This window comes from Coenobita brevimanus, chromosome 100 (assembly GCF_032717465.1).
Source record: "Coenobita brevimanus isolate Jiangsu-jjx chromosome 100, ASM3271746v2, whole genome shotgun sequence".
NCBI classification, from domain to species: Eukaryota; Metazoa; Arthropoda; class Malacostraca; order Decapoda; family Coenobitidae; genus Coenobita; species Coenobita brevimanus.
This window is the reverse complement of record NC_137053.1, coordinates 3,354,731-3,370,000: the sequence shown is the minus strand read 5'-3', so window position 1 is coordinate 3,370,000 and position 15,270 is coordinate 3,354,731. Positions and strand designations below refer to the sequence as shown.

General features: G+C 40.8%; 1 protein-coding gene across 1 annotated transcript in view; it reads left to right on the top strand.

Annotated features, from left to right (window-relative positions):
- The window catches only part of LOC145414709 (neuroligin-3-like), a 427,942-nt gene extending 420,074 nt beyond the window's left edge, over nt 1-7,868 (top strand). The window contains exons 9-12 of the mRNA XM_080284236.1: nt 3,458-3,664; nt 4,459-4,613; nt 5,940-6,055; nt 7,033-7,868. Coding sequence (XP_080140362.1) covers nt 3,458-3,664; nt 4,459-4,613; nt 5,940-6,055; nt 7,033-7,868 — 1,314 coding nt within the window. The remainder of the gene's footprint in view (nt 1-3,457; nt 3,665-4,458; nt 4,614-5,939; nt 6,056-7,032) is intronic.
- Nucleotides 7,869-15,270: the final 7,402 nt, after the last annotated feature.

Here is a 15,270-nt window from a genome sequence, read left to right as displayed (position 1 = left end):
CACTCGTCACCCTCTCTGCTGCTGCTGCTTTTCATCTGCTTGGACCAGAGTTTCTTCCCACGGCAAATATTCTAGTGTGGAGGCTCCTTGATTGGTGTGTGTTGACGAAGCGATGTGGTAACCCTCCATGGCCTCGTCTTCTTCTTCATCTTACTTCTCTTTCTTCCTCTTCCTTTTCCTCTTCCTCCACCTGCTCCTCCTCCTCTCCCTACTGCTACTTCTCACCTCGTTGGAGCAGGGTTTCTTTCTTTGGCGGAAATGAGAGTGCAGATGTTATGGGAGTTTCACGAACTGTGCTGCTAAGTGTGCCGCTGAGAGGAGGTGTGCTGCTGCTGCTACTACTCTCACGATTGCTTTATAAAAAAAAAAAAAAAAAAAAAAAAAAAAAAAAAAAAAAAACATTTCCCCCCAAAGGAACTGATTGACGAAAAAAAAAATCCAGCAATTGTAATATATGGACAAAAAAAAGACTTACATTTCCCGCACTAGAATAGATTGACGAAAAAAGATCAAACAATAGTAATAGACTGATTAAAAAAAAAAAAAGTCTACATTTCCAGTAATACCAATAGCTTAATTTACCTCAGTCTAAACAAGGCTGGAGTGAACTACAAGGTCAAGAATGGATACACAATGACTTTAGTGGTTGTGATTGTACCAGAACTAAACTCATTGGGTTCATGTAGAAGTGAGGGCCCTGAGATGACCTGGCTGGACCCGAAGAGTATTTAATAGACCTGATATGACCTGCCTGAGCCCTGGATGGATGTGAAAGACCGAATGGACCTAAATGATGGGAATGAAATAAAGAGGAGCAGAATAAATCTAACCTAACCAGACCTGTATTACCCTATGCTGCCCTGGAATGACCTGACTCAACTGAAACCACTATAAACTTGGATTACTCTGACTGAACACTAAATGAACACTAAAAGAACACTAAATGAACCCTAATTTACCCTATGGACCTAAATTGGACTTGGAAGGCCCTGAATCAAGCTTAATGACCCAAAATTGACGTGAGTGGAAATGAATTGGATGACCTTTATTTTTTTAGTGACACAGCTGACATGACCTAACAAAGGGAATACGTGGAGCTTGACCTGGCTTGAACTGATCACTGAATTGACCAGTGTTTGTTCCTAGGATGTTAACGCTGGAAAATCACCGACCATTTCGTCTACTACTCATTTGACGTTGTGCCAGCTGATGACTATGCCAGCTGATGACTATGCTAGCTGATGACTATGCCAGCTGATGACTAGTGCAATCCGTCGGTAATTCCAGCATCACCCAGGTACCCATTCAACCAGCGCACTTATCTCGTTAAAAACCGCAGGAGCTGAACCACATTAAGTCAACCATATTAAACCTCATTACCATAATTCCCTCAACCTACATATATTAATGGAAAATATGGCTGGGATGATGGACGGATTAACTCTGCCCATATACGACGTTAATATCTTCGGTAAAGCAGGAGGGATGGGAAACTTTATAGGATAGTCAGAAATTACGTCTCTCCCATTGCAAAAATTCCGTCTGGAGGGAAAAATAATGCGGAGTATAATGTATCCATGCAGGAGTGATGGGAAACTTTATAGGATAGTCAGAAATTAAGTCTCTACCAATGCAAAAATTACGTCACGAGTGGAAAATAATGTGGCATATATATTTTTTTTCGGGATTTTTTTTATTCTATGTGATAATCCGTAGCTTTTCTTTTCAATGGGAAGACAATCAAAACACAAACACAACACATCCTCTACCCCTTCAGAAAATCCATAGCTTTCTCTTGGCTCCTACAGGGATAAATCATCCGTCCTTTCTCTCTACACTTTCTTCCCTTCTGCTTCTACTCCTTCAGGAAAGATTTTGAACTGTCTGCTCCCCCTTGTGCACTGATCATACTCCTCCTCCACATCTTTCAGTTGTACCATAATCCTAATTCACAATCATCACCAATTCTCCCTCATCCTCCTCTTCCATCTCTCTGAAAATAATTCATCACTTCTTCCACCCATTCATAAAATACTTATAGCTCTCTTTCTACCTCTTCTGAAAATTTAATCCATATCTGTCACTAAATCCCCCTCCACCCCATCACTAAATCCCCCTCCACCATCATTAAGTCCCCCAACCCCATCACTAAATCCCCTCCACCCCATCACTAAATCCTCCTCCATCTCATCACTAAATCCCCCTCCACCCCATCACTAAATCCCCCTCCACCCCATCACTAAATCCCCCTCCACCCCATCACTAAATCCTCCTCCACCACTAAATCCCCCTCCACCCCATCACTAAATTCCCCTCCACACCATCACTAAATCCCCCTCCACCCATCACTAAATCCTCCTCCACCCCATCACTAAATTCCCCTCCATCCCATCACAAAATCCCCCTCCACCCCATCACTAAATCCCCCTCCACCCCATCACTAAATCCCCCTCCATCACTAAACCCCCCTCCACCCCATCACTAAATCCCCCTCCACACCATCATTAAATCCCCCTTAATCTTCCTCCCCTTCAAAAAATAACAATATCTCTTTTCCTCTTCTCTTCACCAACATGTTTAACTTTTCCATCGCCTCAAAAGATAAGCGTAACTCCTTCTACCCTTTCAGTAAATCCCACACCCTCTCCCCTCCCTCTTAACGTAATCTCACAATCTACTTAACATCACCAATACTCTTCCCTCACCCTCTCCTCTTGCTCTCTCTCTCTCTCTCTCTCTCTCTCTCTCTCACACACACACACACACACACACACAACCTTCTTACCATCACCACCCCTCTTCCTTCACCCTCTACTCCTGTCTCCTTAAATCTTATCACTCTTTTCCCACCCTTTTCGAAAGTCTTGTAACTCCTCCTCCTCTACCCCTTGAAAAAGTATGTACATTTTTTTTCTACTGTTCCAGAAAAGAAATACGAATCTTTTTTAACCTCTTTAATAATTATAGATCTTTTTGTACTCATTCGGGAAATATTTTAACATCTTTTCTACCACCTCACCAATAAATACCTTCTTCAGTATAGCAAATAATCTATCATCATCATCATCATTATCATCATCACCATCATGCATATCTCTCATTACCATCATCATCATCATCATCATTATCATCATCACCATCATGCATATCTCTCATTACCATCATCATTATCATCATCATCACTTAGGTCTCTTTTTCCCGCCACCACCACCACCACCATCATCATCACCATTCAAACCTCTCCCACCACCACCATCACCACCATCATCATTCAAACCTCCACCATCACCACCACCACCACCACCATCACCATCATCATCACCATCATCACTCCCACCCAAGCATACAGCAAAATATCTCCTTCCGCACCTCAATAATCATAACACTCCTTCCGCACCGTCACAACTCTACTTCCGCACCTTCAGGAAATAACCTAACTCACCTTCTGCGCCTTCAGGAGATCGTACTGGCCATCACAGCCGAGTATACGGACTGGGCAAGATCTGTGCAACATCCGGTCAACATAAGAGACCTCACTGCAGAAGCCCTACATGACGCTTGCTTCGTCTCCCCCGTCACCGTGTCTGCCAATCAACTCTATACACCTTCCAGGGCCACCTATCTCTATGTTCTGGATTACCGCCCTAGTGACCCTGACCCCGTGGTGAGTGGTAGATAGATAGATAGATAGATAGATGGATAGACAGACAGACAGATAGCTTGATTGATAGTTGGATGGATAGATAGATGGGTGGATGGATGTCTGAATGGATGGATATAGATAGACAGACAGATACAGATGAGTGAATAAATGGATGGATGGATGGATGGATAGACAGATAGACTGATAGATAAAATGATACGTCAACTGCCTGTCTCTATGTGCTGGATGGCTGCCTCAGTGACTGTGGTGAGTGGAGATAGATAGATAGATGGACAGATAGATAAACAGACAGATGGGTGGATAGATATATAGATACGTCAAACAGCTGCACACAATTGCCCGTCTATCGATCTGCATGAGTTGGATTACCTCCCTAATAACCCAATCCTGTGATGAGTGGATCGTCAAGTAGGTAGGTAGGTAGGAAGGTAAGTAGGTAGGTAGGAAGGTAAGTAGGTAGGTAGGCAGGTGGGCAGGTATGTAGGTAAGCAGGATAAGCTGATAGACTGATACGCCAACCAATGCTTCCTATCAGTATATGCAAAGATAGATAGATAGGTTGATAGATAGATGGGTAGACAGACAGGTAGACAGACCCAGAGAAAGAAGGATGATGACTCTAGTAAGTTCTCAGTAAATCGCGCCTCTCCTTATAGGATTTGTTAAAGAAAATCCTGTTGTTCTTCCTCCTCTCTCACTTTTCCTCATTTTACTCTGTGTGTCCTTTGATTCTCTCTCTCTCTCTCTCTCTCTCTCTCTCTCTAATAATCCAGCTGTCCTTCCCCCATCCCCAGACCGGCCCAGATCATCCCCTCAACGAGCTGGTCTACGTGTTTGGGGCCCCCTTGGGAGCTCACGGCCCCCTCTCCCTAGGTCTCAACTTCAACGTCACCGAAGTAGCGCTGAGCGAGGCGGTGATTACGCTGTGGACGAACTTCATAAAGACGGGGTGAGAAAGAAAAAGAGAGAGAGAGAGAGAGAGAGAGAGAGAGAATGTTTCAAGATTTTCTCACGAGTTGAAGGTGGAAGTTGAGAAAATGATTGGGATTAGAGTACTGTTTTTATTTATTTATTTATTTTTTTTCTCGGGGGGTAGCCTAGGGGGTCAAAAAATCTATACATATGACTTAGCGTTTCTTAGGTACAGTTGCCTTCAGAAGTCCCGTCCCAACTACTGTCCTTCGGTACCTCATTTTAAAAGTTCGAGTAAATTGGCATGTCGTCACAATAATCCATTCGGTCTGTTAAAAAGCAGAAATCACATCATTGCTAATTTTCTCTGCCCAGACTAATAAAAAATGTTTGTTTCTGAAGAGCACGAGGGGGGATGGAACTTTTTGAGGCAACTGTACATTCATCCTAGTTGTGTATTTTTGAAGGAATTAAAGTTAGCATATTTCTGAGACAGGATTTTTGTTGGTTGTTCTAGGGATGGTTGGTGAGATGATGAGAGACAGTGAGAGATAACGAGAGCGATTATCGGAGGAGGGGATGGTGGAGGACGTGTGGATCAAATATTTATAGTCAGGCAGAGAACACGGGACGGTACTCTCGCGCGGTTAGGAAGCTTGCTAAAGATCTCTTCCTTACCGAGTTATTCTGATTCAGCTCCGTTACTGTATTCTTGTGGGCTCTTCATGCAGTCTTATGTTGACAATAAAAAGAGGTGCAAATAATATTATATTCATGGGTAGTTCGGAAAATAAATCGCCAAGGAAGAGGTGCTAGGGAGCCTCCTTATCCCCTCCCAAAAAAGTCACACTTCTCACTACCTGATTTCTTTCTCTAAGCTGAATATAACTGAAGGTAACATAAATATACTTTAAAATATATCCTAGGGGTGACTTTATTAAATCTCTGAACTATATTGCCTCAGTATATCACATGCTCAGCCCAGTACTAATGCCAGTATACCCTGCCAAATCTCGGTATACACAAAGTAACCTCAGGCGTCCCCACGTATTCTAAGTCTATTCCTAACCTCACCAGTATACCTAACTCCTATACCGACTAACCACCAATATATCCCAGTGCAGCTCCAGTATACTCCCACTACCTCCAGTGTATTCGAACTACCCACAGTATACTCCTGCCTACCTCCGTGTACCCTGACTAACTCCAGTATACGGAAACTAACCATGGTATACGTCTAACTACCTCTAGTATACCCCCACCAGCCCCGGTATATCCCACCAAACCCCAGTATATCCCTAACTCCAGTATACCCCAGTGCAACCCGCGTTATACCCCCGCCTAACCCGGTATACCCCCGCAGGAACCCGAACGACAGTGGGAGCGGCGACTACTGGGGTGTGGCCCGGGAGCGACAGAGATACCGGACCCACAACTGGACCCGCTACGACCCGGTCCACCGCAGATACCTGGACCTCGGTACGGGGAGACGAGCGGACCGGATATGTGCATTACCGGGGTTACTCAGATAGACACACTGATAGACAGATAGACAAATATAATCCTGACAGAGCTACGCAGATTGATAGACAGACAGACATACAGTACAAGAAGGGACTCTCACCCCATCCTCGGGTGGGGAAAAATTCTAGATGATGATGATGATTACTTTAACCTCTATGATTATGCTCAGTAGTTAAGGACTCACGGATTTTTTTCTCAATAGGGGTTACAATCCTCTGCAGACGAAGGGTTGAAGCTTAACACGACTTATGTGAATAGTAGAGTATGATAGTCTCCATTTCCAAAAGGCCTCTGTCAGATTTTATTAGATAATCAGTACATTTAATGGCATAACTGACTAATACTAACTACTCACTAGTACATTAACAAACGTATTTTCTGTGAATAAGGATAAAAAAAAAACTACTAAGCCTTTCCTTTAAACAGTAAACTATATGCGAGAGTGACTTTAAAACGAGTATGGCTATCACATGATGGTCTGTGTTTATTTTTAGGGAATGTATTTGTCAGGTTTAGGGAATATGGATGCTAAACTTCTCTGACGTAAATTTTCAATGTTGACAGCTCTGACAGGTCTCATACCAAAGTCAGCCAGATCTAGCCTTGGAGTTGATTGAAGATTGTTACTGGAGTTGACTGAAGCTTGTTATTTCTCTGCAGAGGCATGTGTAGTAAGACAGGCAATAGGATGTTCAGCCAGAGAGTGTGACAAAGCTGATGGTAACTTAATAGGCCTACCTGATGTGGAGTTAGAGTTTTTGGAAATTTCTGGTACAAGGGAGTGTAGTAATAACAACGTTTATAGTCATTTTTGTCGAAGCACTCAGGATAAAGTTTGGAACAAGGAATCAGGCACTATGTTGACTGTTTAAGGAATCAAGCACTATGTTGATTGTTTTGAGACTCCTTATAACCCTGTCCTCCTCCTACAGGCAGCAGAGGCCGTGTGCGAGAACATTACCGTGCAGACCGCGTGGCCCTGTGGTCTTGGCTGGTCCCTGGTCTGGAGCAGGTGGGATCCCGCTACGGTCCGGACTCGCCCTTCCATCGCCTTCCCAACTACCTCCAGCCGGACACCTTCTCCGGACCCACCAGACCCACCAACCTCTCCAGCAACTTCCTCCCACCACCCACCACGCCCGCACCCACCACCCCACCACCCACTTCACCTGCACCCACCACCCCACTACCCACTGAGCGCGTCGATCCAAATATCAGTGGTGTTCAGGGCCCTCTAGATGAACCAAACCCCGAGGCCAAAATGCAGAGTTTCCCCTACACCACGGCTCTCAGTCTAACCGTGGCCATTGGATGCTCACTGCTCATTCTCAACCTTCTGGTGTTCGCTGCTGTTTACTACCGAAGGGATAGTTCACGTCAGCCGTTCAGCAAGGCAAGCCACGATGGGAGTAGCGACAGCGGTAACGACGTCCACCTACACGCCACCTGTGACCCTTGCAAGCCTATATCCCCCTCGCACTACGGGACCCTGCGCTCCTCGGCCACCTTACGCAGCAGCCTGGCCACGTCCTTCGAGAGCGACCCCCAGCATGAGTGGCCTCCAGACTACACAGCCAGCTGCCAGAGTGGTGAGGAGGCCAGCTTGTGCGCACCGTCTACCCAATGCCACGCCGGTCAGCCCCACAACGGCACGGCGCCTCGAAGGGCCGTGCAGAGGCAAGCCCTAACCACGTACTCCCCCCACGTGGACACCCAGCTCTCGCCCACCTCGTACACGCACGACGAGACGCCCGACATGCACGTTTGAGCCCACCCTTCACCATAGTCGGCCAAGCGCCATACCTCCATACCTAAGTCCTTCCTCAGCCTCCTGTTTACCCGTGTGTTTGTGTGTGTGTGTGTTTGTGAGTTTGGCGGGCATGGTAGCTCTAGTGAGGCATCGCAGGCCACGTTTGTAACTACTTGGCCATAGGTTAGATAAACTGAACCACACAGGCTGAGGAGTATGTGGAAACTGCAGAACATCGTAGCCTGAGTAGTGTAAACAGCCTCACACTGCCCACAAGCCATCCTCTGACTCTCCCCTGCCTCTTGCTTTGAACACGAAACCAGTGCAATGCTTCCTGAGGCATCGAGTGAGAAAAATACGAATATAAATAGATGTGATTTTCAGTGTACTGTATTTCAAACCACATAAGACCTCAACGAAAACTGACAATAATAATGGTGTGAAAAAGAAAAACAGCGCGTAATGAAATGTGCAACTATCCACGAAAGTCAATATATATATATATATATATATTTATATATATATATATATAGATATATATATATATATATATATATATATAACGCTATAGTTGCAACGCAAGGCGTGTAACGAAAACTCTATCCACGAAAGCGGATATAAGTGGTAGTTACGAAAGAAGATGGTGTAACAAAAAATATATATATATATGTATATATACATATGTAACCATTTCCCGCAGTGATACGTGTTGCTACGGACCTCAGTGAAGGGGATGCTGGGAGGGGCAGTGGTAGTGTAGCCAGTTTAAAGTGAGAGAGAGAGAGATCTAAGCGTCTTGTCCGAATGGCTGCCGTCTCGTTCACGTAGCCTCCTGTATTTTCTAGAACTCTCAGTGTATGACTCTCTAGCTAAGGGAAACGTTTTTAAGTGGAGATTTTGAATACCGCTCCAAGACGTGTTTTTATTAGCACAAGCAGTATTAGCCAAGTTCTCTGTGTGCCAATTATAGGTGTGTGTGTGTGTGTGTGTGTGTGTGTGTGTGTGTGTGTGTGTGTGTGTGTGTGTGTGTGTGAATTACATTTGATATTTTTTATGTCTGATGTATAACTGATCTTTCTTCCATGTATTAGATTTATATTTGACGTTTTCTTTTGTGAATAGAAATTATATCCGACGTTTGTGGTGTGTATGGGAGTTACATTTACCGCATTTTGTATTTCTGATGTGTATGGAAGTTACATTTATAAATTTTTGTATAATAAAATGAGATTAAAATGACAAATACCCCTCCTCTTATGCATGGAGGTAAAATCCCATCTTTCTTCAGTGCATGGAACTCAAATTTGACTCTATATAGGGGAATTAAGCTGGATATTTTGTACAGTCGCGAACATTTGTAGCGATCCATTTTTCCATTTTTTTTCTCTTTTTCGTTTCTTATTGGGCGAACAATTATGAAAATCTAAAAAATTACTCCTTTAAGTGTATTAGTTTAGGAAGATCGTATCACTGGGTTTCAAAATTCATCGTTCACTGCCTCTTTATTTATCGACAAGAGGTGGATCGTTGCTTATGTCCGCGGCTCTACGTGTATGGGTTATAACTGATTTATTTCTCTTATGTGGGAGTTATAAAAAAAAAAAATCCCCTGGTGTATGGGGGATTTAATACCTTCAGTACGATGACGTGGGTTGTGTTTTGTTCTTGTAATCGCCTGACGGGATTTTTTTGAACAGGTGTTGAACAGAGGAAGAAGAAATTGAAAAAAAAATAATCCATATTATTTAACCAGGTGTGGACCAGAAGTTATGGTTTGAGGTGAATTCAGTTTTGGGTTCTTTTTTTACAACAGACAGACAGACAGATAACAAACAGACAGACAAAACAAACAGGCAGATAGAGAGACACACAAACAGACATACAGAGACAAACAGACAGACAGGCAAACAAACAGACAGACAGACAGACAGGCAAACAAAGAGGCAAACAGACAAACAGGAAGACAGGGGCAAACAAACAAACAAACAGGCATACAGACAGACAAACAAACAAATGCAGACGACAAACAAACAGGTACGCAGACAAACAGACAGCCAGACAAACAGACAGACATGCATATACCTATTCCCATAAGTCTTAGTCGCAAAACATTAAAGAAAACGAGGTCACTGTTTTTTCCTTATTAAAACTTGGTAAAAAAAAAAACACACACATTATTACAATTATCGCATTTTTCATTAAGCTAAATAAATAATAAACAAAACGGAAAATAAAAAAATGATACGGAAAATAAACCAAAATTTATCATATAAGGATTAATTTCCGAAAAAAAAAAATATCGCTTAAATCGGAGCCCCACCATAAGTTTTGGCCCCGAAGCTTCAGCCTTATTTTTCTCTATGTAAATCTGAGAGAGAGAGAGAGAGAGAGAGAGAGAGAGAGAGAGAGAGAGAGAGAGAGAAATCGTCTGGTGGCAGCAAGAATAAAATGAAAAAAAATACGTCATCGGTTTGAAGGAATTTAGTTATTTTTGTTTTCTCTTTCTTTTTATTTTATTTATTTATTTATTCATTTGGTTATTATTTTCATGGGAGTTACTTTTGATTATTTTCTGTGTCATGGAATTCTGTTTGACCGTGGGAAATGTTTGGAAAAAATTATCACTGGAAAAAGAAAGAAAGAAAGAAATCCAAACTCTCACCTCCAGTCATGGGTGCTATAAATCATGTGTGTGTGTGTGTGTGTGTGTGTGTGTGTGACTTCCAGGTTACGTTACTGTTAATAGCCTGTTGTATACTGTTGATCAGCCACTGTTTTTTTATATATATATATATATATATATGGCCATTGTAACAGGGAGGTTGATATTTATAAACAGCTAATCCCTTCAGGCCGAGGACGTGATTTATACCTGCTATTGGCTACATTCAGACGATTTTTATTAACTCAAAAAATCCCTAGACACGAGAGAAGTTGATGAAGAATTATATATATGGCTTCTCAAATTTGGAAAAGTCTCAGATGAAGAAAATGGTCTGAAGGCAGCAGGGATACGCGAAAAAATATATGGTTTTTGAAGGGGTAAAGGAATTCAGTATTTTTTTTACATTTTTTTGCTCTCATGGCTGTCTTCATGCGATTTTCTTCAACTCAGATTTCAAAAAGGTCAGCCCACAGCTCAAAAAAAAATCGTCTGAAGGTAGCAGGTAAAAATGAAAAAAAAATATATATATATATATGGGTTTGAAGGGGTTAAAGAATCCAATATGGTCGTTTTCTATATATTATTTTCCTCGGGCTGCCTTTAACGATTTTTTTCATTATCTATCTATCTATTGCCGGACGCCTTAATCCCTTATACGGGGCGGCCACAAACAAATCGCCTCCAGAGAGGGGGGGGGATATATAAACTTAATTAACCCCTTTTCAGACAATATACTTTTCTGAAGTTGAGTGAAATCGTCTGAAAATAGCCATTGTGAAATATAAAGAGCGTCATCGTACTGAAGGGGTTGGTGTCTTTAATGGCGCCTTTTTTCTTTTTCTTGCTGTCTCCAGGCGGTTTTATTTAGATTTCTCTCTCTCTCTCTCTCTCTCTCTCTCTCTCTCTCTCTCTCTCTCTCTCGTTTTATTTAGTCTAGTTTTTTATTTTTATTTTCCTCTCTCTCTCTCTCTCTCTCTCTCTCTCTCTCTCTCTCTCTCTCTCTCTCTCATATTATTTAGTCTTTTTTTTATTTTTATTTTCCTCTCTCTCTCTCTCTCCTCTCTCTCTCTCTCTCTCTCTCTCTCTCTCTCTCTCTCTCTCTCTCATTTTATTTAGTCTTTTTTTTATTTTTATTTTCCTCTCTCTCTCTCTCTCTCTCTCTCTCTCTCTCTCTCTCTCTCATATTATTTAGTCTTTTTTATTTTTATTTTCCTCCCTCCCTCCCTCCCTCCCTCTCTCTCTCTCTCTCTCTCTCTCTATTTATTTTGTTTTATATTTTTTTTTTTTTATTTTTTTCTCTCTCTCTCTCTCTCTCTCTCTCTCTCTCTCTCTCTCTCTCTCTCTCTCTCTCTCTCTCTCTCTCTCTCTCTCTCTCATATTATTTAGTCTTTTTTTATTTTTATTTTCCTCTCTCTCTCTCTCTCTCTCTCTCTCTCTCTCATATTATTTAGTCTTTTATTTTTATTTTCCTCCCTCCCTCCCTCCCTCTCTCTCTCTCTCTCTCTCTCTCTCTCTCTCTCTCATATTATTTAGTCTTTTTTATTTTTATTTTCCTCCCTCCCCCCCCTCTCTCTCTCTCTCTCTCTCTCATATTATTTAGTCTTTTTTTTATTTTTATTTTCCTCTCTCTCTCTCTCTCTCTCTCTCTCTCTCTCTCTCTCTCTCTCTCTCTCTCTTTGGGGGGGTCAAATACACTCTTCATCAATCCCTCCACAAACCAGGCCATTTTCCTAAGCTGAATAAAATCGTCTGGAAGCAGCAAGAGCGAAAATAAAGGCCCATACTTTCATTGGTTAGGGAAGCTCCCTAGCACCTCTTCCTTAGCGATTTATTTTTTGATATGGCTGGTTAATATTCCTCTGTACGTTAGTTATGCAGAGTATGGAGATATTGGAAGAATTTATGTAACACAGAAGAGGTCAGTAATGGTGGAATAAGCAAAATGAGTCGCTTAGTGAAAGGTGTTAGGGAGTTACCTTAATACAGGGTGATTCGCTACTCTGAGGACCCAGGACAAAGCCAATTATACCTGTTTATTAATGAAGAAAATATAACCAAACTCTATATATGCCAAATTTCCCTCTGTCACCCACATACCGCATAAAAAAAAATTCTCCCTTCCTTCGTACTAAAAGAGAGAGAGAGAGAGAGAGAGAGAGAGAGAGAGAAAAGATGCTGAAATTTCAATGTCGTTTTTTCACCACTGAGACGCTGACTATACGCTGTTCACCCTAACTTGGCCCAGATTTTCGTCCTTTTCCAGTTCGTGTCACGTAGCTCAGTGGCAGAAAAAGACAACGATACCGCTCCACACCCTTTCCATAGCACTTCTTCGTGACTAGCATAATACTCTTAATGTTAATCTACCGGTACAACTCAACGTTCAAGATGGAGAGGTGATGAATTTAGGCCAAGTTAGAGTAAAAGGGGTACAGGAATTTACTGATCTAGTGCACTGATTTGGTGTTCTTGCCTTGCACTAAAACTGAACACGTACTTCTGATTCTCCTGATTAATCTCATGGATTTTTTTTTGGCTGTGGGGGCATCTGAAAGAAAAAAGGATATAAAAATATGCATTCCAAATTTCATTACCCCTCCCCCTCAAAAAAAAAAAAAAGCAAGAAAAAGAAAAAGTGGGATAAAAACCAATAAGTAAATAAATAAGTAAAGAAAATAAAGAAAAAATATTATGGGAGAGAATGCAGCCATCACGCAGAGATTTAGCTCCACCAAAAATTCGCTCATCTGGAACGCAAAAATTAATTCTGCTTAAAATGATGAATGAGATCGTTTTTAAAATTTTGGTAGAAATGAATATATTTTAAATGGAGAAATTATGCCCCAAATTTTGTATATATAGATTCATTAATACCAGATGTATAGGTGTTAATTTGGGTCCTCAGAGTCACCTGTATATGTGGGAAGAAAAATAAGAATAAAGATTGGTTGGTGTTAGAAAGCATAATATTCTTGGCCTGAGGTTCTGCGAATTATTATTATTATTATTATTATTATTATTATTATTATTATTATTATTATTTTGGTTGGGTCAGATGAGATCACGTGAATGCTTATTATTATTATTATTATTATTATTATTATTATTATTAATTTGCGTATCTTTATTCTCATATTTTAACAACAGAAAAATTATTTGTGATTAAACCATGAATTTTTTTACATTCCGCTCAAGATTACGATTTTGTTAGTAGGAGTAATTCACCTTTTTATGTACAAATACCTAGAACACTCAGTCGTTATTGTTATTATTATTATTATTATTATTATTATAGAGCTTGAATGTTGTCATGTGAAATTATAAAAATCATTTGTATATAGGACAAAAAAAAAAGAAAAAAAAATGAACTCAGCACCCACGAAGGCATAGTTATAAAATATTGTCAGTCCTTTCCCTGTGGACCAGAAAAAACACTGAGACGTATTGTAAATGTGGCTCTGAGACGGCGTAACACTTTCTCCTTAGCGATTTATTTTATGCACCTCAATATCCCCTTGTATTTTAGTGATTCAGAAATAGGTCGTTAATGGAAATATATAAAGTAAAATACCAGGGTGGAATACGAAGAATAATTCGCCAGGTAAAAGGTGTTGCGGTCTCCTGCGGCCCCCAGAACACGGTCCAAGGTGGTCGTGATTAGCACAGGTGAAGGAGGGGTAGTGGTGGTTATTATTATTATTATTATTATTATTATTTTTTTTATTATTATTATTATTATTATTATTATTTTAACTACTACTACTTCTACTACCGTACTACTACTACTACTATTACCACTAATTATTATTATTATTATTATTATTATTATTATTATTATTAGTTATAGATAGTAGAATTTGCCTAATATCACTTATAAGGTTCCTGACAAATTATTATTATTATTTTTATCTCAGTTACACCTGATGGATTTATTTATTTATTTTTACGGTTGTTTATCGCCTCCCTGTCTGCTTTACTGTGTGTTTATCGGTTCGTATCTGTGTTTATTTAACGCCATCTCTGTGTTTACTTAATGCATACGGGAAATTATAATCTGTTTTGTGTTTTATTGAATGTTTTTGGCACTGCTACCAAATAAATCCAGTGCAATACAATGAATGACAGTGAAATAGTGAAAATGAATGACAGTGAAAGACAGTAAAAGAAAATGAATGCGAAATAGTGAAAAACATTGAAGAACAGTGAAATACAATGAAATGAAATGGTGAAATGCAGTGAAAAACAGTGGTAACCCCAGCTGGCAGCATCAGTTCTTGGTTGTGGTGTGGGGGTGTGACGTTGAGAAGATACGAAAAACATTCTTCACAGTCTTTATGGGTATCTGAGGGTCCCCTTCACGTGGCTGCACCTCTACGACCGGCCGGAGCGACTGCCTGGTTGTACAAACGTCCCTCGCTCCCTTCTGCCTCCCCCCAATCCCTCGAAAGCAGATGGTTTGAGGAAATGTGACCTCAACCTTGCAATCCACCTGGCTCAGATGGGCGTAGAGGAACAATAACACCAATAATAACAATGACAATAACAACAATTATAACACCAATAATAACAATAACAACTACTACTACTAATCCTACAACTACTACTACTACAGCAATAACAACAACAATGACGCTTCTTCTCCTCACAAAGCTTTAGTAATAATGATCTCAAATTCCTTCACCAGAAACATGAATTAAGTAAAGATAAATAAATAAATACAATAAATAAATAAATAGATAAAGTCTACGGCAATCT